Source organism: Trichosurus vulpecula, chromosome 2 (assembly GCF_011100635.1).
Source record: "Trichosurus vulpecula isolate mTriVul1 chromosome 2, mTriVul1.pri, whole genome shotgun sequence".
In the NCBI taxonomy this organism is placed as follows: Eukaryota; Metazoa; Chordata; class Mammalia; order Diprotodontia; family Phalangeridae; genus Trichosurus; species Trichosurus vulpecula.
In genome coordinates this window covers 123,320,931-123,348,534 of record NC_050574.1, presented here as the reverse complement: position 1 = coordinate 123,348,534, position 27,604 = coordinate 123,320,931, and the positions used below count along the sequence as shown (strand labels likewise).

At 36.8% G+C, this 27,604-nt stretch overlaps 1 protein-coding gene across 1 annotated transcript in view; it reads right to left on the bottom strand.

Moving 5' to 3' along the window:
• Positions 1–27,604, bottom strand: part of PGM2L1 (phosphoglucomutase 2 like 1) — an 81,930-nt gene that overhangs the window by 29,939 nt on the left and 24,387 nt on the right. The window contains exons 5-11 of the mRNA XM_036743351.1: positions 17,076–17,159; positions 12,266–12,459; positions 7,715–7,904; positions 7,025–7,122; positions 6,573–6,753; positions 5,605–5,698; positions 4,546–4,675 (exon numbers count right to left, since the gene is read on the bottom strand). Of these exons, the coding sequence (XP_036599246.1) occupies positions 4,546–4,675; positions 5,605–5,698; positions 6,573–6,753; positions 7,025–7,122; positions 7,715–7,904; positions 12,266–12,459; positions 17,076–17,159 (971 nt within the window). The remainder of the gene's footprint in view (positions 1–4,545; positions 4,676–5,604; positions 5,699–6,572; positions 6,754–7,024; positions 7,123–7,714; positions 7,905–12,265; positions 12,460–17,075; positions 17,160–27,604) is intronic.

Below are 27,604 nucleotides of genomic sequence, written 5' to 3'. Positions count from 1 at the left end.
TTGCTTCGTCTGAACCTAGCCCTACATGGCTGGGAAACTGGACCATCTCTATGTGCTGTTTAGAGATCCTTAACCAAGGACCTAATATTATGCTGACCAGAAACTCAGATATAAAGACTGCTACAGAGAGTTTTCTCACAATTATCAACCCATGTCTTAAGGGCCCTACTAGGTCCTTCTGTTAAACTTCCACAGCTGTTAAACTCATGGATGGGTACTCCTGGATCATCTGAAGAAAGCCCCAGCTCTTGAGTGAACGGCAGAACCCTCCTGGGACCTCAAGGTTTATCTAGTGTGGACCCAGAAGCAGCCAACATCCAGATGAGATAGCTGTCCCATGATTCTGGATGAGGGCTGAGTATACTGTCTCAGTTTTTTCTTCTCTTCCCTTTTATTATGTACCCAACCATTAAAGCCCTGATTCAAACATATGCTAGCATATTCTCCCTCTACGTTCTTGGCCCCCCTTTCTTTTCTGCTTGCAAACAAACAATGGCTAGCAATGATACCTGAGACACACTTCCCTGATACACGTCCCCTCAAGGAACTGACCTCCTGGGATAAAAATGCATGTCCTGGCTAAACTGGCCATCTTGGCTTATACCTGTCTCTCTTACATTGGCCAGAAGGGTACGGGATCTTTCAGACCTCCTCCCTTTGGATAGAACCCTGCAGGACATATATGGTTAGACAGCATGATCTAGGTGAGGATCCAGCAGAACAGACTGAGGAGCAATCTGATAGGTAGGAAGAGAGAACCAGGACAGTGGTATCCCAAAAAGACAGAGAAAAGAGATTATCAAGGAGGAGAGGGTGATCAATAGTGTTAAAGTCTAGAAAAAGGTCAAGGAAAATGAGGATTGAGAAAAGGTCACTGAATTTGGCAATTAAGAGACAACTGGTGACCTTGGAGAGAACAATTTCAGAGGAATGATAAGGTCAAGAAGCCAGACTATAAGAGAGAAAGTGGAAACTACCTATTACAGTTGGCCTTTTAAAGGAGTTTAGCTACAAAGGGCAGTAGGATGTTAGCAAGGAATGGAAGGATCAAGTGAGGGTTTTTTGAAGATGGAGGAGACATGGACATATTTGTAGGCAGTAGGAAAGGAGCCAATAGACAAGGAAAGACTGAAAATAAGTGTTAGAGTGAAGATGACAGAGGGGGCAATGTGTTGGAGGAGACAGGATGGGATGGAATCACTTGATCTTGTTAAGGACTAAGGTCACATCATCATTTTATTTTATACAATCAAAAACATTATTCTGAGATGGGAGCCATAGGTTCCACCAGACTGCCAAAAGAGTCCATTGCACACAAAAAGCTTAAAACTTCTTAGTTTAGTGGGAAAATGAATTGTTTTGGGAAAACTGAGTTTGATATGTCTGTGGCTCATCTAGTTTGTTTTTTTAATATAACTTTTGATTGATTTTATTTTTGTCAATTAATGAGCATTAATTTTCTTTTCCTCCCAAGTTTTAAAGACATATGTATAGTCAAAACAAACTTTCACATTGGCCAGGTCAAAAAAGGCATAACTAATTCTACACTCTGAGTCCATCACCTGTCTGTCTTTCAGGAGGCTGATATGTCAGATCTCTGGAACTGTGGTGAGTCATTAGGTTGATTAGAGTTCTTAAGTCATTACATCAGCTAAAGCCCAACAGATTTTGCTGAAGCCACTAATTTTAACTTTTTTATTTCAGGTTTATTTCTTATAGACAACATGTTGTTGGATTCTGCTTTCTAATCCATTCTTCTATGCTCTTCTATTTTATGAGTAAGTTCATCCCATTGATAGTTATGATTTTTAATTGTTTGCTTCCACACATTTACCATATAATAGATTCACACCATGTCCTCTAATTAGATTCCTTCTAATTGCCCCAATGATGAAAAAAGTTTTAGGGGTTAAGTATTTACTGCGTAATTGTAAGGACCAATCTAGGCTCAGAGTCCTTATGAGTCTAGCCAATGGTGAGATTTCTTAAGAGTCTGGCCAATATGGTGGATCTTTAATAAATTTTGCTTTTCTTTGGCTGTAAAAAAAAATTTTAAAAAATAAATAAAAAAGTAAGGACCAATCTTGGTCAAAGAAAAAGAACATGCTATCTCCTTCCTTTGTTGGAGACATGGGAAACTCTGGGTATGGAATGTTACATACACCTTCAGACAATGTATGTCAACTAGTTTTGCTTAACTGTTTTTAAATGATCTCTTAAACAGCTAGACTCAATAGCTTTCTTCATAATCCTCACTTTTTAACTTTTGACAGTTTTAAACATGGTAGACCACTAACTCCTTCCTGGGCTTTCTGACACTCCTTTCTCCTTGTTCTACTTTCACTTCTGTGACCTCTTCTCTCAGCCTCCCTTCCTGAATTATTATCCATGTCCCGCCTTCTGCCGTCTAAGCATGGATGTGCCCCAGGGCTCTGCCCTAGGCCCTCTTCGTTTTACACTATTTCTCTTAGTAATAAGATGAATTCCACTATTATCTCTATACAAAAGACTCCCAGATACATCTAGCTCCAGTTTCTCTCCTAAACTCCAGTCCCACATCACCAACTATCTGCTGAACATCTCTACCTGGATGTCTCAGACATATTAAATTCAACATGTCCAAAACATAATTCATTATTTTCATATTCTATTCTCTAATATTCTATTCCTCTTCAAAACTTCTCTGTTTCTATTAGGCACCACCATCTTTCTAATCACTCAGGTTCACAATCAGTCATTTTCTACTCATTTTTCTCCTGCACTCCACCTCCCCACTATCTGAATAGCTGCCAAATCTTTTCAATTCTACCTCTGAAACATATTTTGCCTCCATCTCCTTCTCTCCTCTCCTACAGCAACCATCCTAGGTTAGCTCTTCATCACCTCTTGCCAGGACTATTACAAGAGCTTTTAAATTGTACTCCTTTCTTCTAATCTGTGCCCTTTCCAAACCATTCTCCACTTAACTACCAAAAGAATTCTATGTCACCCTCCTACTCAAGAATCTTCAGTAACTCCCTCACTGCCTCTAGGATAAAATACAAACTTATTAGTTTAGGATAAGATTTAGAGATAGAATAGACCTTTGAGATTAACTATTGGCAGGGGTGGGCAACCTGCAAGCTTAAGGCCACATGTAGCCCTCTAGGTCCTCAAGTGCGGCCCTTTGACTAAATCCAAACCTCACAGAACAAATACCCTTAACAAAAGGAGTTGTTCCATAAAACTTGGACTCAGTCAAAAGGCTGTACCCGAGGACCTACAGGGCCACATGTGGCTTCCAGGCTGCAGGTTCCCCACCCTTGAATTCCAACCCCCTCATTTTTACAGCTGAGGAAACTGATACTCAGTGAGACTTGCTAGCAAGTGACAACTGCAGAATTTGAACCCAGGTCCTCTGACTCCTATTCTAGCTCTATTTCTATTATACCACATTAGCATTTAAATCCCTTCACGATCTGACTCCAGTCTACCTTTACAAATTATTTCACCTTATCCTCCTTTACTCACTCTATAATCCAAACAAATGCTTTTCCCCAAACCACTTTCTTTTGAAGTGTATTCTACCCCACCTGGAATGCACTATCTCCTTACCTCTGTCTCTCACAATACTTAGCTTCCTTCAAAATTCGGCTCAGGTATGAGCTATAAGGAGACTTTCCTGGTGTCCCCTTTCAGTACTCTCTCCCTATTAGATAATTAATAAAATAATTGATCTCATATTCACTTTTCAATTTACCCCATATGTCCCCATATAGAATGACATGTCCTGAGGGCAAAGACTCTCTTTTAATTGTTTCTGTCTTGTATTCTCAGCATTTAGCATATCACATTGGGCTACTTTAGCCAGCACTTAAATATTATTTGTCCATTTTCTTTTAAGAGGGGGTAATGCAAAGTTTCTTCCTTTCTCATCTCCTTTGGAGACAAGAAGCAAGAGGTGAACTAGAACAATAAATCATTACTGTCTAACCTGCTTTGCATTCCAAGGGTACCACAGTACCACATAGCAGGAGAAGCTCAGGGAAGGGAACTTCTGTTAGTCACAAAAGAAGTGGGAGGTGAATGAATATTGCTAAAGCTGTGATTTACAGAAGGGTTGTTTAACCTTGTGAATGCCATTTCTTCCCTAAGGGAGTTTCTATCATATTTGTTCACCTGGGGGAGGCATACATGCCGATTCAGTTCCAAATAACATTTATTAAGCACTTATAATACATTCAAGATACTGAAGAATACAAGGAAAAAACACAACACAACAAAACAAAACAGAGTCCTGCCTCTTTAGGATCTTACATTTACTGAATGTCCAATGTTCCAATGTTCAGCCAATCTGCTATATTTTTAGATAAGTGATATATAATCGTATCACTATCTAGGGAAAACTGGAGTCTAACATGACAACCAAGCAGAGCGAGTCAGAACTCCTGTTCCTAGGACTGTTAATATTTACAAAGAGCAACCGAGTGTTAATTCAATTAAAACCCTAAACATAAACAAATAGACAAGAGTACAGAATGTTAGATTCACAACAACAGAATTTACCTCTCGTAAACTTTAGTAAGCTGTTGTGCCAATGTTAGATTCTTGGTTTCTAGGTAAGCTGCCATTTCAGCAACAACAGCAGCTGCACTCACTCCATCTTTATCCAAAACAAAAGTCCCACACAGAAACCCTGGGAAACAAAAAAGAGCTTCAGAAAAAAAAATTTTTCAAGAGAAAATAGGCTTCTTGCATTTCTATTAGTCTTATGTTTCTGAAGGACAAAATAAACTGAGTGCCATTTAACACCTGATGAAACCTGCAAAGTAAATATATTCAGTGTCTTTTTCAAAAAAAATAGCTAATCATGTCTTCTTTGGAAAAATTAAAGATGGTTAGAAATCAAAATTAAAAATCAGAAGACAAAAATTCCTTCTTTACGTGATTCCACATTGAAATCTGCTGAATGACTGTTTTAAGATAGTAATTATTACTACATCAAGTAATCAGAATTTTCTAAAGAGTAAAGTTGTCTGAAAATTAAATGATCTGCTTTACGAGATAGTGAGTTTCCTGTTCATGGAGGTACTGAAGGATCATAAGATCTGAAGCTGAAAGAAGCTTTGGAATATCAACAAATCCAAAGCATTCGTTTTATAGGTCAGAAAACTGAGACCAAAAGAAATGAATTGATGTAGAGTGAATTTCACACAGCAGATAAGGGACTTCTGACTCCAAATCTACTTACACTAGAAGATTAATAACTGCATTTGGAGGATATTGTACAAGGAACTTCATATTTTCATCAGTTCCCAGAAAAGTACAGCTGGAAGAGACCAAAAGTCCAATTTCTATCTCAAGTATGAATGAATTCTTTCTACAGGGTCCTCTAGAGTTCACTCCATAAGGAACTGGCTTCTTCCCAAAAAGGAAAGTAAAAAGATATAGGGTAGAATTAAAGGACCTCTAAAGGTCTTTCCCAGTGCTAAGGTACTATGTTTCAAAAGAAGCAGAAATACCAATTAGTAAAGCAAATAGTAATACATGTATGAGGTTATGAGTACCAAGCAAGACTAGAGTAGCAATGGTGGCTGTAAGCCTCTCTAGTATTCTGATACATACCAATAGACTCTTCAAATGCAAAAAGGACTTCTTTCCCATTTTCCATGAGTTCTTTTATTCTACTTCCAATCCATTTAAAACCTGGCAGTGTTTCCTGAAATACAAAGTAGGATACTAAGTGATTTTTCTACCACGTATATGTGTGTGAAAAGATATACATATGTAGCAATATGCATGCATACTGCGTTCACGTATAAAGATGACATGGTTATTTATGGTGATAGAGTCCCAATATCAGCACATGTGCTTGACTACTTTTATGAACATTTACATTGAACCACTTATACTACTCTATAACTCTGGGACCTATTGGAATAATAAATGAAATAACCTATAAAAATTATCAGTTTATCTTTAGTACTAAGACTGCTTTTCAACTGGCACGGAATGGAGTAGAATAAAACTACCACTTTACAGCTAAATGCAAAGTACAACATAAATTATGACAGACAACGAAAAATAGAAATATGTACATAATCTAAACTAAAAATATAAAGATAGATTCCTCATTTAACCTTAGTAATTACCAGAGGAAGCAATAATGTTGATTTTCAAAATTACTGGTTCTTTGTAAGCTATTTACTTTTAAAACTTAAGTTTCTTAAAACTATCTCTAAAAATGCCAAAACAAATAGGTGAAAAAATATTCACTTTTCTACTGGTTTTTCAGATGTCACTGAGTCACAGCTACTAGAAGTGACTAAAAAGAATCTTCCATGCTAGAAGTCAAAGGATTTGTTACTAACTAGCTATGTGACTTTGAGCAAGTCACCTTACAGAAAATCATCTGTAAAATAAGGATGGATTCAATGTTTTTAAGGTCCTCTCTACTGCTAAAACTCTATAAATACAAACTTAGAAAGAGCATTTTTTGAATTATAAGTTAAACCAATGGAAATCAATATTTGTAAAAATTCCTTTAACTTCTAGTTGTAAAAATAAACACAAAAATACTATCTAGCTCTTACTTCAAACTGAAATCCTTCTTTATGTGCAATTGCCTTCAAAATTTTGGAGGAGACTGTAGTGGCTAACATGTAAATGTTCTTCACATCAGCATTCTGTGACTTATTTTCCTTCCAGCAATCAAACATCCACCACCCAAACAACGCTGCTAACTCATTGCCTGTGAAAACTTTCCAACGGCCACTGCACAGAGAAGGGAAAAATTCATCAAAACCAAATTCCTCTGAATCTCATATTAACAAAAAATTTAAAACATATTAATACCTACAATGGTAACAAAAACATTTAACTTAAACACCAAGTAGGATAACTGAGAAAATAGATTGCCTTTTTTTAAGCTGTTATCAAAAAAGATAAGCTCTGACAGGTAAAAGTAACACTGGGAAAATGATGATATTGCTCCAAGGCAAGAGAACAGTCAAATCAAACATTTAAGCCTTTATCAGATACTTACTCCCCTTGCAGTTCAGCCACTGCCAGTCTGTCTGCGTCAGGATCTGTGGCTACCACTACTCTGGCATTTTCCTTCTCAGCCAATCTTAGAGACAGCTCCTGGGACAAGCACCCAAAAAGCCAGGTTACATCGAAGAAATCAAATTTATACTAATTCTCAAATGCATGTAATATGTTGAAATATTTACCCCCTTTAATGTTCTCATTTCAAATTAGCTAGATTAATAGAGATTAACTGAATTTTAAATTAAGATCCTAGATTTCCCTAGGGACAATACTTTCAAATCAAGGTCTTATCTAGCATTAATACAGAACATAAATTCCCTTAAAATTTAAGAAAGATATAAAAAATGACTTCGGCTTTTCTAACCCTTAAAAACTTAATCATACTCTGACTTGTGAGTGACAAAGGCAGCCTGGAAGAATGGGAAAAGCATCGGGTTTAGAGTAAGATCTGGGTTAAAATTATGGCTCCAGTATTTACTAGCTATGTAACTTGAGGCAAATACCTGTCCCTCTCTGGACCTCAGTTTCCCCAACTATAAAATGAAGGGAATGACCTAGATGATAAGGTCATAAATTTAAGACTGAAAGGGACCTAAGAAGACTGCTGAAGTCCCATACTATTTCAGGATTCTTTCCATTTTAATGGAGTTAAATAATTCAATTAGGTATTAAAATACATAGCTACCAGCACAGATTCTCCTTCTTCAGGATTTGGACATTTAACAGTAGAAAAGTCTGGGTCGGGATCCTGTTGCTCTGGTACTGGAATTGGAGGTTTAAATCCAAACACTTTAAAAGCCAACTGCACATAATCATGACCAACTCCATGAAATGATGTGTGGACAAATTTCAAGCTTGTCTGTAAGTTCAGCTCTCTGAAAAGAAAAACCAAAATTCAACCAATACTACAAAGAGCTTTAATTATGATATAATGGAAATTGTCAATGATCTAAGAAAATGTAGCTAATGAATTCTGTATTCTGGGCGGAAATCTAAGGTGACTTAATAATAAACCATGGTATTTGTAGTCTGGTCTCCTTCCTCTCTAAGTCTAGAAAGCCTAGCGATGCTTGAAGGTCATTAAGGTCATAGGTATACTGTAAAACCATGATAGTTTTGACAAAATGGGCACCAACTCCTTGCAAGAAGCAAAACAAACCAGCTTTCTTTTCTGCTCATTTATTCTGTAATGTCCAAACTAATGGCTGGCACTTTCAGCTCCTATGGCATGGCATTCCCCTTCTGTCTCTCACTACCACCTTACAAAGACTTACATACATGGTCAACCTTGATCACAGAATCTCAGAATTTGAGAGTTGGAAGAGATCTCTGTGGGCATATAGTTCAAGCCATACATAAAAGGAACTTCTACCAAAACATATCTAATAAGCAGTCACCTAGATTCTGCTTTAAAGAAAGTTGAACCCATGACATCTCAAGGCAACTTTAATTATTATTTTAAATTTTTTTTTTTTTTGCTACATTTTGTGTTCCAAGTTGTCTCATTCCTTCTGTCCCAATCTTTTATCAACAGTTGTCAGAGACATATATGTGGAACCACACAATACATCCATATTTTCTTTCTCATTCTCTGGCAATAGATTGCATCTTCCTTTATAAGTCTTTCATAATTGATTTGAAAAGTTATATTACTCAGAATAGCTTAGTCATTCATAGTCACTCTTCCAACAATACTGTATACAAGAGTATATATTGTATACTCTTGGTTCTGCTCACTTTACTCTGCATTATTTCATGCAAGTCTTTCCATGTTTTTCCAAAACAAACCTGCTTGTTACACAGTAGTATTATATCACAAATTCGTATACTACAACTTGTTCTGCCATTCCCAATTTCCAGTTCTTTGCCACCACAAAGAAGCTGCTATAAATATTTTAGAACATATAAGTTTGTTTCCTTTTTCCTCTGATCACCTTAGGAAACAACTAATAGTGTTATTACTGGGTCAAAGGGTACACCCAGTTTCATAACTCTTTGGGCATAACTCCTAACTGCTCTCCAAAATGGTCAGTTAATAATTCCACCAACAGTGTAAAAAGTGTCCCAATTTTTCCAACATTTGTATTTTCCTTTTCTCATTTTAGCCAATCTGATAAATGTGAGATGGGTACCTCAGAGTTGTTTTAATTTGCATTTGTCTAATCAGTAATGATTTAGAGAGTTTAGGGCATTTTTATGTGACTATATATAGCTTTGATTTCTTCCAAAAACTGCCTGTTCATATCCTTTGACCATTTAGCAACTGGGGAATGACTCACATTCTTGTAAATTTGATTCAGTTTCTTGCATTTACTTGAGATGTGAAGCCTTTACCTGAAAAACTAGCTATAAAATATTTTTCCCAACTTTCTGTGTTCTTTCTAATCCTGGTTACATTAGTTTTATTTGTATAAAACCTTTTTAATTTAATGTAATCAAAATTATCCATTTTATATCCCATGATGCTATCTTTTGTTTATTCATAACTTTTCTCGTATTATTCTGATAGGTATAAACAAATCTGATAGGTAACGTCCTATGCTCCTCTAATTACGATATATCCCTGTATGTCTAGGTCATGTATCCATTCTGATTTTATCTTGGTAAATGATGTAAGATATTGATCTATACCTAATTTTTGCTAGACTGCTTTTCAGTTTTCCCAGAAATTGTTACCAAATAGTGAGTTCTTATCCCAAAAGCTTAGATCTTTGCATTTCTCAAACATAAGGTTACTATAGTCATTTACTACTGTGTGTTACATGTCTACTCTCCTGCACTGATCCACCTTTCTATTTCTTAGCCAGTAAGACACAGTTTTGATAATTACCACCTTATGGTACAGTTTAAGATCTGGTACTGCTAGACCTCCTTCCTTTATATTTTTTCATTAATTCCTTTGATATTCTTGACCTTTTGTTAAGATAGCTCTAATTATTAAGAAGATTTTCTTTGTCTCTAAATTCCACCCACTGCTCCTGGTTTTGCCCTCTGGAGCCAAACAGAATAAGTCTAATCCTTCATCTCATGAAAGCCTTTCAAATGCTTGAAGATAGATATTATATCTCCCGAGTCCTCTCTTCTTTAGCCTAACCATGGCTATTCCTTTAATTGATCTTCATATGACAAAGACTTGGTTTCTTTCACCATAGTTACTCTCCTTGAGACTGTCTGATGCCCTGAACAATACTATAGGTGAGATCTGAGGAGAGCAAGCAGAGGACAAGTTCTATCACTTCTCCTCAAAGCTCTACCTTTCTTAATGCAACCTAATATCTCATGAGGTTTTTTGCCTGCCATAGGACACTACTGTCTCCTCTTGAAGTCTGCTAAAACTGTTATGTCTTATTCAGAACTTTCTTAATTCATAACATTCTTAATCTTCCTCAGCTCATCCAGAAATATAAGGAGATTTTCAGAAAGGTTTTTATTAGCAATTGAGAAAATGAGACCAGGAATTTTAATAATAATAACTAGCACTATATCCTAAGATGCCCTTTAGGAGACATTAAGTGGCCAGTACCAAAGTATTAAACTAGGCTGGTCTCAGGCCCATTCTACAAGCCTTTACAGGCCTTAGCTCCATATGAAACTCTCTTGCCTGGGGACAAAACAGATATGGGTTCTCTACAGCTAGGCACCACAGAGCTCTTATATTTCATCCCATGAAGCCTTTTGCTACAACTGGATCCTTCTAGACCAACTTATGGTCTGGTCCAGAGGTCCTAGTGGCCACGAATGGACCATCTCAGCAAGATTCCATGCATATTCTGAGAATGACTGAGAGTGACCCCTAGTACCAGAGAAATCATACAAGTTGACAACACTACATATACAGACCCATATGCCTAAGAGGGTGTGTGGTACAAGATTTGGGCAAAGACGTGAGGATTCAGGCTCACCTCTCCTACTTACTGTGTGACTACGAACAAGTCCCTTCCCTCTCTGATTGTTTCCTTTTTCATGAAACAGAAATGATTTGTACACTACTTACTTCACAGCGGTCATGAGAAAGCAGTTTATAAATTGTATAATGAGAACAAGTCATCTCTTCATATACCCAGCAAACATTTTATAGTTAAGAACATCCAAGTATAAGTAATGGTATTCAACTGACTAAATTTCATTTCAAAAGAGATTATTTGAGACCTTGTTTAGAAAAGGAAAAAAAAAGTATATTAAAAATTATAACAGATAACACACAATGGCTTGCTGAGGAGAAATAAGAGAAAATGAAACAAGAAAAACATTTTAAAAACTCTACTTTGTAGGGAGCTCTTTGGAGAATTGGGGAAAATGAAAAATGAATACTGTCCCTCAAAAAGATAGCTTCTCAGTGATTTTCAGTGATAGCTGAAAAATTAATTTTAATAGCAATAATTATGAAAGAAAATTTCATCTTATGTAGGCTACCTATCCTTTAAAAATTATTTCAGTATAATAAATACATAAAAGCCTGTGCCCTATTCCCCTCCCAGTAAAAAGACACAAAAGAATGACTACACCTCTCCAAGCTCCAGCCCCGCAACTGGCAACATGGCTAAAAGTACCAAGAAGGTCAGAATTATTGGTAAATATGGAACACATTATGGTACATCCCTCAGAAGAGTGGTAAAGAAAATTGAGATTAGCCAGCATGGCAAGTATACCCACTCCTTCCGTGGCAAGACCAAAATGAAGAGATGGGCTGTGGGTATCTGGCACTGTGGATCCTGTATGAAAACAGCAGCTGGTGGTGCATGGACCTGCAATATCACCTCTGTAGTCACAGTCAAACCTGCCATCAGAAGACTGAAGGAATTGAAAGACCAGTAAAATCTTCTTATCAAATATCTATAGCCCATAGTCCAACAACAAATGGGTTAATTTATGGAATTTAAAAAAAAAAAGAATGACTACAGAATAGCCAAAGTCAAATGTCTAAAGAGTAACTTGTCCAAGATCACACAGCACACCGGATGCCTTAGGAGTGGCAACGAACTGTTTTTGGTTTTTGTTTTTTTTTTTTTCATGTCAAAAAGAAAGCTTGAGGAAGGTAGGAGGAAGTGTTCTTGGCCTGCTCCCCACCCCCTTCCTGTCTTATTATCTCTTTCTCCTCCCTACTGGTCTTCTGTCTTACCTCAGATTATGTCCTTTTTCTCTCTTTGGCTCTGAGGTTGATTCTGTTACTGCTCAACCTACACATTTCTTCTGCTCTGCCTTAAAGTGAGGTTATCACATTTTCCTAAGCAAGTACCTGTGGAAACAGATCTTTTTCAGATCTTCCATGTAACGCGTACAAATATCCTGCAGAGGATCTCGCTTCAGGGGGCTGGTATCCACTAGATTTTCATTCCAGGAATCAATCCAAGGTTCAACACTTTCTTCTATACATTTCAGGATCTCTTTATCATGAGGAGATGTAATCTGGGCACCTGTTTCCCAATATACCTAGATGATTTAAGAACAATTCAATATTCATTAAAGAACCTACTGTATGTAACACATAGGGATACAAAATCAAAAAAATACAAGTCTCTTCCCACAGGAAGCTTAAAATCAAATGGGTAGATGGGGTATTTACATAATTAGGATGATCTATGATAAAGAATCAAGACAAGAGAAGTACGCTAAGAAAAGTTAAGGAAAGTGAGATTATTTTAGCTAAGAGGCTCAGGTAAGTTTCTAGAGAGGAAGAAGCTCCTGTTCTTGGTAAGGATTTCAACAGATAAGATGTACAACTTTGGGAATGGGGGACAATAAACCCAAATGGAGGCAAGAAACAAGAATCACAGAATTAAAAGTTGGAAGCAAGATGAAATTAGGGAACAACTGGTAGTCCAGTTTGGCTAGAAAGTGGAGTATGTAAAATAACGCTAGAAAGACAGGCCTGAACCAAACTCGAGAGCATTAAATGTTAAGGTAAAGCCTTATGTGATGAAGAACATAATTACAGTTATTATCTAATTTACCTAAATGGTCCTTTCATTAATTGCAATGGGAATTTTGCTTTATATAAAAATATACTGAGCTAACAGACTATTAGATGACCTTTCACATAGGATCAGTCCAATAAATGCTGGTTATAGCAATGATTATTCTTTTACAGAAGCAGAATATACAGGAAAACAATTAACCACAAATCAAATCACATCCTAAGATACTCAACTCTACACACATAAGACAAGGGGGAGAAGGGTGTTAAATAAGATTATCTCTAAAGTCCCTTCTAACTTATTTAGTTAAACCTCCCATGTAGGAATCCCCTCTACAGAAACTCCTAACAGATGATCACATATCATTTCTTCTTGAACACATACAAAGAGGAAGGTCAGCTTTTATTTGAATGCCTCCAGGAAGCAGGAAACACATTATTTCATGAGACAGTCCTTGTTGTTGGATAATCCTTTAGCATGTTAAGTTTGTTTGGATACCTGTGATTTCTAATTCTTTCATTTGAAATATCACAAAACAAGCCTGCACTTCCTTTCCTTGACAAATATAGCAATTATCTGATTTTCAGGCCTCCTTCCTTGAACTTTCTTCCCCCATTCCCTATCTTATTACTGACTCACTTCTCACACCTTGTGGAGGCATACTGATGCTTCCCATTTCCTCTACAGGTAACAGATTTACAAACCAGTATTAGAACAGTATTTTAGTCTAAATTCCTTGGTCTAATCTGAATGAAAAAATCCTTCTTTAACTAACTATCAATTCCCAAACAATGTATTGCACCAAAATCTTTTTATATTACTCTTACAAAAAGCCTTAGTACTTCCTTAGAAAAACTGGGGCAACTTAAGAAGGAACTTTAAGCTCTTGCAAAATGGATGAGAGCAGCAGCCAGAGTTAGATTGGAACCACGTGAATCTAATAAGAGTCATTACCCATCTTCATCCTGGAACAGAATGATTAGTTTAGTTTAAGCAAAGACGTTTACAGGACACACCAAAAGCTAAGTGATCAATCACACCTGTCCAATGACCTTCAGTCTTAGTTCTGGAGCTGCTGACTGTGGAACTGTGTGTTTATTTGGAAATACAATAAATTGTAACTGCAAAAGGGCTTGTGTTCCCCAAACAAGAGGAATTCCCAGCCCTATGTAGTTTTTCTCTCTAAGCAAAGATCCTGAACATGGAGTCATGGAGCCTGAGTGTGGCTCTTGACTCTTGTCATTCAGGGACCTTGGGTAAGTCACTGAACTCTGGGTCTCAATTTTCTAAGACTAATGGTCAAAGGATATAGTTAGACTAAATGGTCCTTCTCAGAAGGTGCTTCCCAGCTCCACATATCTGATCCTGGGGACTCCTATACAAGTTTACCCCAGCAATGGAACATAGGAATGCCTATTTTTTGCTGGTTGCTCTCCTCTTTGGTTGTTGAATCCCTAACCACTGGCTTTACTATATCTAAAACTGCAAAAAAAAATCATTCTTAGCTCTGAGGCCATACAAAAATTGGCCCTCAGCCTGTAGTCTGGCAGCCTCTGCTTTAAAGCCCAACTCAAAGCCTCCTCTTCCTCTACAAAGTTTTCCTCATTCCCTCAAATAGGAATGAACTCTATCCTTGGAACTCACATAACATCTCTCATGCACTAGTGTATTATTCACATTTATTTCTGTATGGGTGGCACCCTTGCCCTGCCTTGCCACCCAAGACCTAAGCTCCATAAAAGCAGGGTCCATGTATTATCTAAACTTTGTACCCTTACCAGGTGCCTACCAGAGGTTTCTGCATAATAGATACTTAATCATTAGAAATAATTTTGGCCTTTCTTTGTATTCCTAGAACTTAGTACAGTGCCTGGCACACAGTAAACACATAATGAATACATGCTGATTGCTTGAATTAATTCAATCAATCCTTTTTAGTTTCTTTTTAATCTTTTCTTTTCCAAGCTAAATGTTTCTAGCCTTTCAACTGTTTCTCAACTGACAAAGTTCAGAACAAAAGAAACACAATTTCAGGTTTAGAGAGGAGACCTTAGTGGCCATTTAGTTAAAAATGAATCAACATTATGACATCCTAGACAAGTGGTTATCCAGATTTTCTCTGAAGAACAACACAGAGGGGAAACCCAACAGTTCCCAAAGCATTCTATTTAATTTTTGGATAGTTCTAACTCTTAGTAATTTCTCCTGATACCAAACCTAAATTTGTTACTTAGTCATTTCAGTCTTTGTGATCCCATTTGGGGTTTTCTTGGCAAAGATAGAATGGTTTGCCATGTCCTTTTCTAGCTCATTTTACAGATGAGGAAACTGAGGCAAATAGGGATAAGTGATTTGCCCAGGAACAAACAGCTAGAAAGTGTCTGAGGCTAGATTTGAACTCAAGTCTTCCTGACTCTATGCCCCATACTCTACCCACTGTGCCACCTAGCTGCCTAAACCTAAATTTACTTCTCTGCAATCTCCATTTACTACTCCTAGTTTTGCCCTTTGGTACCAAAGTGAATTTAATCCTTTCTGTATATGATAGCCCTTCAGGTTACAACATCTGTGTACCCTCAAAGCTCCTCTTCTTCAGGCCAAATAACCCCATTTTCTTCAATCAATTCTTACTTGAATTGACTTGATGCCATTCAACATTCTAGTTCCCATTCTCTGGAAGTATCTTATTAATATGCTTTCTAAACTGTTACATACAGAATTGAACACAATATTCCAGATGTAGTCTCAGTAGGGCAAGAGTACAGTGACTCTACCTGGGAAGCTCTGCCTCTTAATTAAGCCTGAGCCTGCCCTGGAGTCCTCATTTGTCCTCCACATCACACTGCTGACTCAGTCTGAGCTTATAATCTACTACACTTTCAGGTCTTTTTTCCTCAGCATGCCTCCTTTATCTTATGCTTCTTAAGTGTAAGACATTACATTTAACCCAAATTAATTTCTTCTTAGTAGATTCAGCCCAATGCTCTAGCCCATGAAGATCACCAACAGTGTTAGCTGTCCTCAGCTTTGAGTTATATGCAAATTTCTTAAGCCTACCATTAATGCCTTAGTTGGAATCACTGATTAAAATATTGATAAAAATGTTAAACAGTATAGGGTCAAGCAGAGATCCCTGGGGCATTACACTGAAGAACTCTTGCTAAGTTGCCACCAAATCATGACTCTAAATCAAGCATTTCAACCATTCTGAATCTATCAAACTATGCTACTGTCTAACCCAAATTTTTACATCCTTTCCAAAAGTAAAGTATGAGAAACTTTATTAAATGAGTTTCTAAAATCTAGGTAAAATATAGCTACAACAATCTTCCAATCTACCAGTTTGGTAAACCTGCCAAAAAAGGAAATTAGTCTAGCATGACTACTTGCTGAATCTTTGGAACCTTGATTTTCTAAATATTGACTAATTATCTCTTTAATAATTGCTCTAGAATTTTCCCAGGAATAAAAGTCAAGCTTATTGGCTTATAGTTGTCCTCTTCCTCCTTCACCAGTACTGTGGCACCTCTCCTATTCTACACAATCTTTCAATTACGATGGATGTGCCTTAGCAATTACCTCAGTCAATTCTGTCAGTACCCAAGTAGTTCATTAAGGGCAGAAGACTTAAATGCATCAAGGGTAGTTATACTTTCTTTTATTATCTTATTTCCTACTTAATGAAAACCATATCTGTGCAGTTACTGTAGTAGAAACAAGGGCTTATGATCTATTCAGCAGTCAGCAATTCTTTAGGTGACCTTTAAGTGACCCATGGCCTTTTGCAAAAATAGGATATGGCTTTTACTATCCTCTGACCACTCACTAATTTGTCAATGTCTCTTCTAAAATGTGGTGCCTAAAACTATACTACAACATTACATTTACAATTTTTTCCTTTTATCCACCGTTATTTTTGCTTTTATAACTTCTATCAAGCTTGATCTTACTTGTCCTTTATTTGAATGTTTAAGTTCTGAACTTAAAGGTAGGTCTTTACACCATTCCTGTTAAATGTCATCCTATTGGTTTTAGTCTGACATTCTATCATATCAAGATCATTTGGATCTTGATTTTTATCACACATCATATTAATCATATGTCAAAAAACTTTGGACCCCCAAGGTTTACCTTGTATCCATTATCTTCCTTACGGTTGTGGGAGGCAGTAATCATCACACCTGCAACTGCTTTCAGTTCTTGAACAGCGTAGGGCTAAAAAAGAAAGTCATATGTCTAATTATTTTGTTACTAAATTTTAATTAAAGAATAATTTGGAGTGCTTGTCTTTGTATCGCCAGTGCTTAGCACATAAAAGGTGTTTAACAAATACCTGTTGATTTATTATATTGTAATAATAGCTAATAATAAAAATAGCTAGCATTTACAGAGAGCTTTAAGATTTGTAGTGTTTTACAAATATTATCAAATTTTATCCTCACAACAACCCTGGGCCCTGGGGTCAGGAGGACAAGAGTTCAAATCCAACCTCAAACACTTGACACTTAGTAGTTGTGTGATCCTGGGCAAGTCACTGAACCCCAATTGCCTCCAAGAACAACAATAACAATAACCATCACCCCAGGAGGCAGGTGCTATTACTGTCCCCATTTTGCAGATAAGGAAATTGAAGCAAAGAGAAGTTAAGTGACTTGCCCAGGGTCCCACAGGAAGCAAATGTCTGAGGCCACATTTGAACAGCACTCTAATCACTTTGCATTAAATATCAAAATGCATTAAAAACAGTAATAAAAATGATACAACAAATAAAAAACAGAGACCCATCAAAGAACTTAAATTACTGAGTGAATGAGAAAATTTTAACACCATTAAATTTGATGACAGTATAGATACCAGACAGATAATTGGTAAAGCACTTATTAAGCACTTACTATGTTCTAGGCAGTTTATTAAGCACTGGGGATATAAATGCAAACAAACAAGATAGAACCTGCCCTCAAGGAGCTAACATTCTTTTTTCTTTAATTTTTTTTTTCAATCAAAGAAAACCTGCCTTATCTCCTTCCACCTCCCTGTTCTCCATTGATAAAGAAAAACAAAATCCCTTGTTCCATATACACACAGACAAGCCAAACAAAATCCTACATTGGCCATGTAAATACTCTGAGTTCATCATCTCTCTTATCAGGAGGTGGGTAGCATGCCTCATTATTTGTCATCTGAAATTGTGGTTGGTCATTTCTTTGATGAGAATTCAAAAGTCTTTCAAAGTTGTCTTTACAAAATTGTTATTATATAAATTATTCCACTGGTTCTGCTCACTTCACTACTTCACTCAGCATCTGTTCAAGTTTTCCCAAGTTTCTCTGAACCTATGCCCCTAATAATTTCTTCTGCAATAGCATTTTATCATTTTCATGTGCCACAACTTGTTCAGCTATGCCCACCTGATAGGCAGTCTCTCAGTTTTCAGTTCTTTGCCACAACAAAAAGGCTGCTGTAACTATTTTTGTACATACGTAAGAGTTTTGTTTTCCTTAGAACCAATCCCTCCTTTAATCTGCTCTTATCTCCATCTCTCTTTCCTTTCCTTTTCCCCCTTTTTACCTGTTGAGTGAAATGTATTTCTGTACCTGTGCGTAGGTGTGTATGTATTCTTCCCTTTAACCAGTTCAGATAAGGGTGAGGTTCAAGTGTTATCCACTCTCTCCCTACTTTTGTCCTTGTTTATATATATTTCTACTTTTTATATAAATATTTGTTTACATAAATTTCTACTCATGATTATGAGTTAATTTTCCACACCCTTCCTCTCCTGTTTCCCCTTCCCCCAGCATGTTCCTCTTCCCCTCTCTGTCCATCATTCTTTTAAGATCAAGACATAACAAAACTGCTCTCAGATCTTCTGCTTAATTACACTTCCATTACCATCTCTGATGATAGGGTTCTGAAGAGATATATACATTATCTCCTCATATTAGACTGTGCCCAGTTTATCCTTATTTGATCATTTACGATGTTCACTCATGTTCACCTTTTAACATTTCTCTTGACTTCTGTGATTCAACTTCAATGTTTCTGGTCTTTTCTTCAAGAATACTTGGAAGCCCCCTATTTCATTAAAGGTTCATTTTTTTCCCCTATAGGATTTTACTGGATAAGTTATCCTTTGTTGTAAGTCTATGTGCTTTGCCTTCTGAAATACTATATTCCAAGCTCTCCACTCCTTTAAAATGGAGACTGCTCAATCATGTGTGATCCTGACTGGCTCTTCAGTACTTGAATTCTTTCTTTCTGGTTGCCTGCAGTATTTTTTCTTTGATCTGGAAACTCTGAATTTTGGCTATAATACTGCTATTGCCTTTTTGCCCTTTGTTTCTTAGGGGTCTAGGCAGTTTTCTTTCATGATTTCTTGAAATATGATTTCTACACTTTCTTTCTGTTTAGTGCTTTCAGGTAGTACAGTAATTCTTAAATTTCCTCTCTTCAATCTGTTTCCGAGGTCAACTGTTTTTGCTATGAGATACACTACATTTTCTTCTATTTTTTTTAGTTTTTTGTCTTTAATATTTCTTATTGCCTCATGAAGTCATTAATTTCCATATGTTCCATTCTAATTTTCAGGGAGTTTGTTGTTTGGACAAGCTTTTATACCTCTTGTGCCAATGTTAGATCTGTTTCTAATTCTTTCTTCCATGATGATGCTCATTTCTTTTCTAATTCTTTTCTTCTAGTTTTTATTTATTTAAAATATTATTTTATTTCTTAGATTTATTTAAAATTTTATTTTAAAAAATTAAAACTCTTCTCTAAAAAATCTTGTTTTATCTCTTCCAGGAATTCTAGTTGAACTTGTCCCCATGCTATCCTTTGAGTTGAGGCTTTGCTTGTACATGTTTTGGAGTTATTCTCTTCTTTTGGTTTTGTGTCTTGAGAATAGATATCATCACAATAGGTCTTTATGGTAAAATTCTTTTTATTTATTTGCTCATTCTTACAGCCTATATCCTGACTTCATACTTTATATTAGGGTTAGGTACTGTGTATTCTGGAGGGAATATCTGAACTGAGTTTTTGTCCTCCTTGGTCCTTGTGCTGCTTTCTTGATGGTAATGAGCATTATGTTATTCCAGGATCTCAGGGACAGCTCAGTGAGGGGTCCTGAAGGCTTTTGGTGCTCTCAGAGTTGTCTGATCCAGGGCAAACTCTAATTATTGACCACCTGATCTGAGATGTGCAAGTTCCTGACTTGAGTCTGGGTCTGAGCAATACACCTATGGGACTGCCCTTGCTATAACAGTAGACCAGCAGCTCTCAAAGTGGGCTCTAGGGAGTTCAGGAAATCTCTGAGATCAAAATTATTTTATTTTTATAATAATACTAAGACATTTTAATTTTAATACATAATGACAGATTAACCCATATTAACAAAGTTCCTTATATAATACATGATAATTTTTAAGAATGTAAAGCGGTGTTTGATTTAAAAAAGAAAGAAAACCAAATCACCAATATCAAAAAATGAAAAAGGTGAATTTACCAGTGCAGATGAAATTAAAGCAATTATTAGAGCTATTTTTCGCAGTTATATGCCAATCTAACAACCTAAGTGAAATGGATGAATAATTACAAAAATATAAATTGCCCAGATTAAGAGAAAATAGAATAAATAACCCTATCTTAGAAAAAGAAATTGACCAAGGCATCAATGAGATCCCTAAAAAAATCCCAAAGACCAGATGGATTCACAAGTGAATTGTACCAAACATTTAAAGAACAATTAATTCCAATACTATGTAAACTATTTATAAAAATAGGCAAAGAAGGAGTCCTACCAAATTCCTTTTATGACACAAATATGGTGCTGATACCTAAACCAGAAAGAGCAAAAACAGAGAAGGTAAACTACCGACCAATTTCCCTAATGAATATTGATGCAAAAATTTTAAATAAAATACTAGCAAGGAGATTACATAATTTATCACAAAGATCATACACTATGACCAGGTGAGAATTATATTAGGAATGCAGGGTGGTTCAATATCAGAAAAACTATGGGCAGAACTGATCGTATTGATAACAAAACCAATAAAAATCATATGATTATTTCAAAAGATACAGAAAAAGTTTCTGACAAACACCCATTCCTATTAAAAACACTACAAAGCATAGGAATAAATGGAGCTTTCCTTAAAATGATAAGTAGTATCTATCTAAAACTATAAGCAAGCATTATCCATGATGGGGATAAGCTTGAAGCCTTCCCAATAGGCTCGGGGGTGAAGCAAGGATGCCCATTATCACCACTATTATTCAATACTGTACTAGATTTGCTAGCTATAGCAATAAGAAGGAAAAGAGAAATTGAAGGAGTTTAAGAATATGCAATGAGGAAACAAAACTATCACTCTGTGATATGACAGAATAACTTAGAGAATAAACTAAAAAACTAGTTGAAATAATTAACAACTTTAGCAAAGTTGCAGAATATAAAATAAACCCACAGAAATCATCAACATTTCTTTGTATGACCAACAAAGCCCAGTAGCAAGAGATAGAAAGAGAAATTCCATTTTAAATAACTGTAGACAATACAAAATAGTTGGGAGTCTACCTGTCAAGACAAATCCAGAAACTATATAAACACAATTATAAAACATTTTTCACACAAATAAAATCAGATCTGAACAACTCGGAAAATATTAGTTGCTCAGGGGTAGGCCAAGCCAATATAATAAAAATGACAATTCTACCTAAATTAATTTACTTACTCAGTGCCTTACCAATCAAACTTCCAAAAATATTTTATAGAACTAGAAAAAATAATAACAAAATTCATCTGTAAGAAAAAAAGGTCAAGAATATCAAGGGAATTAATGAAAAAAAAGTGTGAAGAAAGGTATTGTATTATAAAACACTAATCATCAAAACAACCTACTACTGGCTGAAAAATAAGAGTGGTAGATCAATGGAATAAATTAAGTACACAATACACAGTAGTAAATGACCATGGTAATCTAGTGTTTCATAAACCCAAAGATCCAAGCTTTTGGGACAAGAATTCATTATTTGACAAAAACTGCTGGGAAAATTGGAAAACAGTTTGGCAGAAACTAGGTATAGGCCAACATCTCACACCATATACTAAGATAAGGTCAAAATGGGTACATGATTTAGACATAAAGCACCATAAGCAAATTAGGATAACATGGAATAGCTTACTTGTCAAATCTGTAGATAAGGGGGAAATGTATGTCCAATAAGGAGATAGAGAGTATTAAGAGATATAAATTATTTTTAATTATATTAAATTAAATTTTTTTTTGCACAAACAAAACCAATGCACCAAGATTAAAAGAAAAACAAAAAAGCTAGGGAAACAATTTTTACAGCAAGTATTTCTGATAAAGGCTTCATTTCTCAAATATATAGAGAACCAGTTCAACTTCATAAGGATACAAGTCATTCCCTAATGGACAAATGATCAAAGGATATATATATATATATATATATATATATATATATATATATATATGTACAGGCAGTTTTCAGAGGAAGAAATCGAATAGTGAAAAAAATCACTATTGATTAGAGAAATGCAAATTAAAACACCTCTGAGGAACTATCTCACACCTATCAGATGGGCTAATATGACAGAAAGGGAAAATGATAAATATTGGAGAGGATGGGGGGAAACTGGGACACTAATGCTGTTTCCACTGTTGGTAAAATTGTGAACTGATCCAATCATTCTGGAGAGCAATTTGGAACTATGCTAATGACCCAGCAATATCAATACTAGGTTTGTATACCAAATATATGTAAAAAAGGGAAAAGAACCCATCTGTACAACAATATTTACAGTAGCTCTTTTTGGCATTTGGCAAAGAATTTGAAATCGAGGGGATACCCACCAATGGGGAACAGCTGAACAAATTGTGGTATATGAATGAATGTGATGGAAAACTATTGTGGTACAAGAAATGATGAGCAGGATGCTTTCAAAAAAACTTGGCAAGACTTACATGAACTGATGCAAAGTGAAGTGAATAGTCAGGAGAACACTGTACACGGTAACAGCAATTTTGTACAATGATCAACTATGAATGACTTAGCTATTCTCAGCAATACAATGATCCAAGACAATTCCAAAGGACTCATGATGAAAAATCCTATTTACCTCCAAAGAGAGAACTGATGGGATCTGAATGCAGATCAAAGCACACCAGTTTTCAATTTCTTTATTTTCTTTCTTTCTTTTGGTCTGTGTTTTCTTTCACAACATGACTAATATGGAAATATGCTTTGCATGATTGCACATGTATAACCTAGATCAAATTGCTTGCCATTCAACAAATGTTAAAAATTGTTTTTACATGTAATTGGAAAAAATAAAACACTATTAAAAAAAAAGAATGTAAAGTTTGAAAATCACTGCAGTAGACTGCAGCTGAACTTATGCCCTGCTGGACAGCTGGAAAGCTCTGCTTGTTCAGTGAAAGAACTGCAGAATCTCCTTTGGTCTAGGTTTCCTGCCTTGGTTATTTCACTGTAGGTTTTAGACTGGAATAGAGCCTAGAACTGAGACACATCTCCTACTTTTTCTATAGGGTTAGACCTGCATAGCTGCTGCTCCTTTCTGAATATATTCCTTACTCAGTACACAGCCTAGGGCCCTTGACTGCTCTTCACCCTAGAATGCCACTTTTAGGTACAGATCCCCTCCTCCATCTTCCCTGGATCTGTGACACAGAACTGGGCAGGCAATGAGTGACAAAGCTGCCAGCTAATATCTGTTCCTGTACCCCACACAAGGTCAGCCTCCTTTGGGTGGGTCTGAGATTTTCTCTTGCCCTAACACTTAGCTTCTCCCTGCACTAAAATGCTTTGCACTGCTGTTCCTGGCTAGACAAGTATCCATGGACCTCTCCATATATTTCCCTTTAATGAACTATGCTAGAAAAATAACTCCTGTGATTTTTTTTTTAACTTACCAATTAAGACTGGGTCTGGTGCATTTTCCAGATCTGTACGGAGGAGCTGTAATGGAAATCTCAACTATCTATCTTCCTGCTACTCCATTAGCTTGGCTCTGCTCACACATTGATTATTCATATTCATTTTTGTCTTGGTACCTGGTTGCATGGAGTGGACAGGGTTGAAGGAGGGCAAGGATGGAGGCAGAGTGGGATAGAAGCAGAGGTCTAGAGTTGTGTCTGGATTGAGAAAAGAGTCAAGTATCTAGACTGACTTAAGGGGGCTGTTGAGGGTTGGGGAATTGAGAAGACCAACACCACCCTCAATGCATAAAGCCAAAGTGCCTATGGTATGTGCCTCTGTAGTTATGTGGGTTAAATATGTGCAAGAAACTAGGGAAGACGGAGGGTGGAGAAGTGGCTATTCCCTTCCCCTCCTCTTCCTCCTCTTCCTTGTTCTTGCTGCCACCAAGACCACATGCAACCTGAAGCAGCAGCAGTAGCAACAGCCAGAGTCTGCATTGTAATGGGGGAAAAACAAGTAAAGGGGGTTGAGTGGGGTAAGTACATGGTGACATGTAATTGAAATGGCCTAGAAATTCGGAGGAGGCTTAGACCTGGGACAGAGTGCCTGCAGGGTGGTTTCAGGGACAAAATCCAAAGTAGAGAAGACTGCCCAAGTAAGCATAGCATAGAAAAGTGAAGTAAATATGATACATATCAAAGTCTATTTGATCCATGTGTAGCAAAATATTTGTAGTAGCTTTTTGTGGTGCCAACGAACTGGAAATTAAGGGGGAGGGAATGTCCATCAATTGGGAAATGGCTGAACAAATTAAGTATGGTGTATAATATAATGAAATACTATTGTGCTATAAAAAAATTATGAAAGGGACAGTTTCAGAGAAACCTAGTAAGAGTTGTATGAACTGATATGGAGTGAAATAAGTAAAACCAGGAGAACAAGTTATACAGTAACTTCAACATTGCAAAGATAAACAATTTTGAAAGACTTAAGATCTCTGATCAATGCAATGACCAATCACAATTCCAGATAATGCTAACTACCTATCTTCTGACAAAGGTGATGTATTCAAGATGAAGACTGAGACATACTCCTTTTGAAAATGGCCATTGTGAGAATTTGTTTTGTTTGACTATGCAAATTTGTTATGAGAGGTTTTTTTCCCCTTTCGTTTTCTTTCCAAAGGAAGTGAGGAGTACAGAAAAAAGATTTTGTTCACTGAAAACACTTAGGGGGTGGAGCCAAGACGATGACAAAAAAGATAGGGACTCATCTGAGATCTCCTAAATTCCCTCAAACAACTTTAAATAACGCCTCAAAACAAATTCTGGATCAGCAGATCCTACAAAAGGACAAGGTGAAACAATTTTCCAGCCCAAGACAACTTAAAAGGTCACAAGAAAGTTCTATCACACACGGTAAGAGTGAAGCAAACTCCAGTGAACCAGCAAAAGGCAACTGAATCACTGGCTGCAGTGACTGCTTCCAGAGCTCTCAGCTCTGGCAAGGTATGGTAAGGTCAAACAATTTGTAAAAGGTCACAGGAGTACCTTTGCTGGCATTGGGTGCAGGACTCTGTTACATCACACATACTCAGATCCAGAGTCAGGTCACAGTCCCAGGATGAAGAAGAGCACTAGCACACCAGAACTTTGGGGCCACAGGGAAGCACGGACCATGGAAATAGTTCCCAGGCTGAAAAGAGTGCTTGTAATTGCTCACAGACCAGAGCAAAAGCCAAGAGAGTAGTTAACACACCTCTCCATAGATCATACCACCTTAGAAGAACTGAAAGCTTATAAACTTCCAGAATTAGCTCTGAAAACAGTTGCACAAAATACCTGAAGCTTAGGACAAAGCCCCCTCCACCCCAGGAGCAGAGCCCAGCTTTAAGAGAAGGCTAAAAGTCAAGAAATAGGTTGGAAAAATGAGCAAACAACAAAAAAAGATCCTGACCACAGACAGGGAAGATCAAAACACAAACTCGGAAGAAGACAAGAAATCCACAAACTACTACATCCACAGCCTCCAATACAAATGTGAACTGGTCTCAGGACCAAAAAGAGTTCCTAGAAGAGCTCAAAAAGGGTTTTTAAAATCAAATAAGAGAGGCAGATGAAAAACTGGGTAAAGAAATGGCAGTGATAAAAGAAAATAATTTAAAAAGAGTCAATAGGAAGCACAAAAAAATACTGAAGAAAATAACACCTTAAAAAATAGAAAAAAATGGTAAAAATGGTAAAAGATACTCCTGTTCAGCCCATTGTTATTAAAAAAAATGCTGAAGAAGTTTCTGGATCTTGAGGTTGCTAATGGAGCCATGAACCAAGATAATATCAAGGATCTGTGACCTATTTATTTTGGAATCTCTTACGGCTTTTTTCATGGGGTCCAAGTGTGACACAGAAGAGGTTAGCATTTAATTCTTCAAAACAGGCATGGATAGGATGACAAGTACAGAAGTTGAGGCTTTCATAGTGGGGATCAATATTAGTACTGGTTGGGTGCACTATGCATATTCACAAGCATCATACAGTTGGCAGAGAGCCCTTTTGTTCTCACTGATGTGCTTGTGCTTGAACCAAGCAATGAAATGGTTGAGAAAGTAGTTATCAAAGTTCTGTTGACCCAAGTGTGTGTCTCAAGCTGTGGACTTGACTTCAATTACCTCCAAAGTCAAAGATCAACATATTCATCTTGGCACCAACCTTTTTGTCCAAGCCGTAGCAACAGCAGCAGCAAGTGGTTCACTGATATCTGAAGTGCAATGAGACCACCAATAGTTCCATCATCTTTGGTGGCCTTGAAGCCATTGAAGCAAGTGCTACTATGACCAAAGCATTTGTGACATTCTTCCCAAGGTAAAACTTGGCAATTTCTTTTATCTTGGCACAAAAGATACTTCTGGATAGAAGCCTTTAGTCTCCCCTTTATGCTCTACGTGGACCTGCCTGTTCACAAAAGGACAATGCTTCATATCTGACTACACAAATGCATCATCAAATCTGCAATTAAATTCCCGCATGAAAAACTGCAATGGTAGGGTTCACTGCAACTTGATTTTTTAAGGCATCACTTAAACGTTTGTGCTGGTGAAGGCAAAATAGTTGGAGGTGGCCCTGTTTCCTCGGTTATTAGCAATGACCTCTACTCTTCCATGTTGAAGACTCCCATCCAGGAATAAATGGTGGCAACATCGATGCTGATTGTGGGTCCTTTTAACACGGTTACTGGAACACGGGGGTCATTGCTAATAGATGAGAAGTAACAAGGGCTACTACTGTACTAAGTTGTTGTTGTTGACCTGTGAATTGTTCTAAAAATCTTCACTAATCTATTGGCTCAGACAGTAAAGTCACACCATTCAGGTGCTGGGGGCTGAAATGAGAGGATTTTGTGTGCCATCTGGGAGTCAATAAGCAACTGTTCTGGAACTGAGAAATGCCAACAAGTAAAATAACAAACGCGATTTCGAGACCTATTAATCTCAGAACATGGATTGAAAACTGAATTGTCTAAAACTCACAAGCAACATGTCATGATATACTAAGTGTCAATGAGTTGTAGTCGATCCCATTTTTTAGACTTTTAGTTTGTTGTGAGAAACTTTTTCAAACTACAATTTGTTATGTTATATTTCCCACAGCACCTCACATAATACTATGAATAAAGGAGTAACTCAAGTATCTGAATATTTG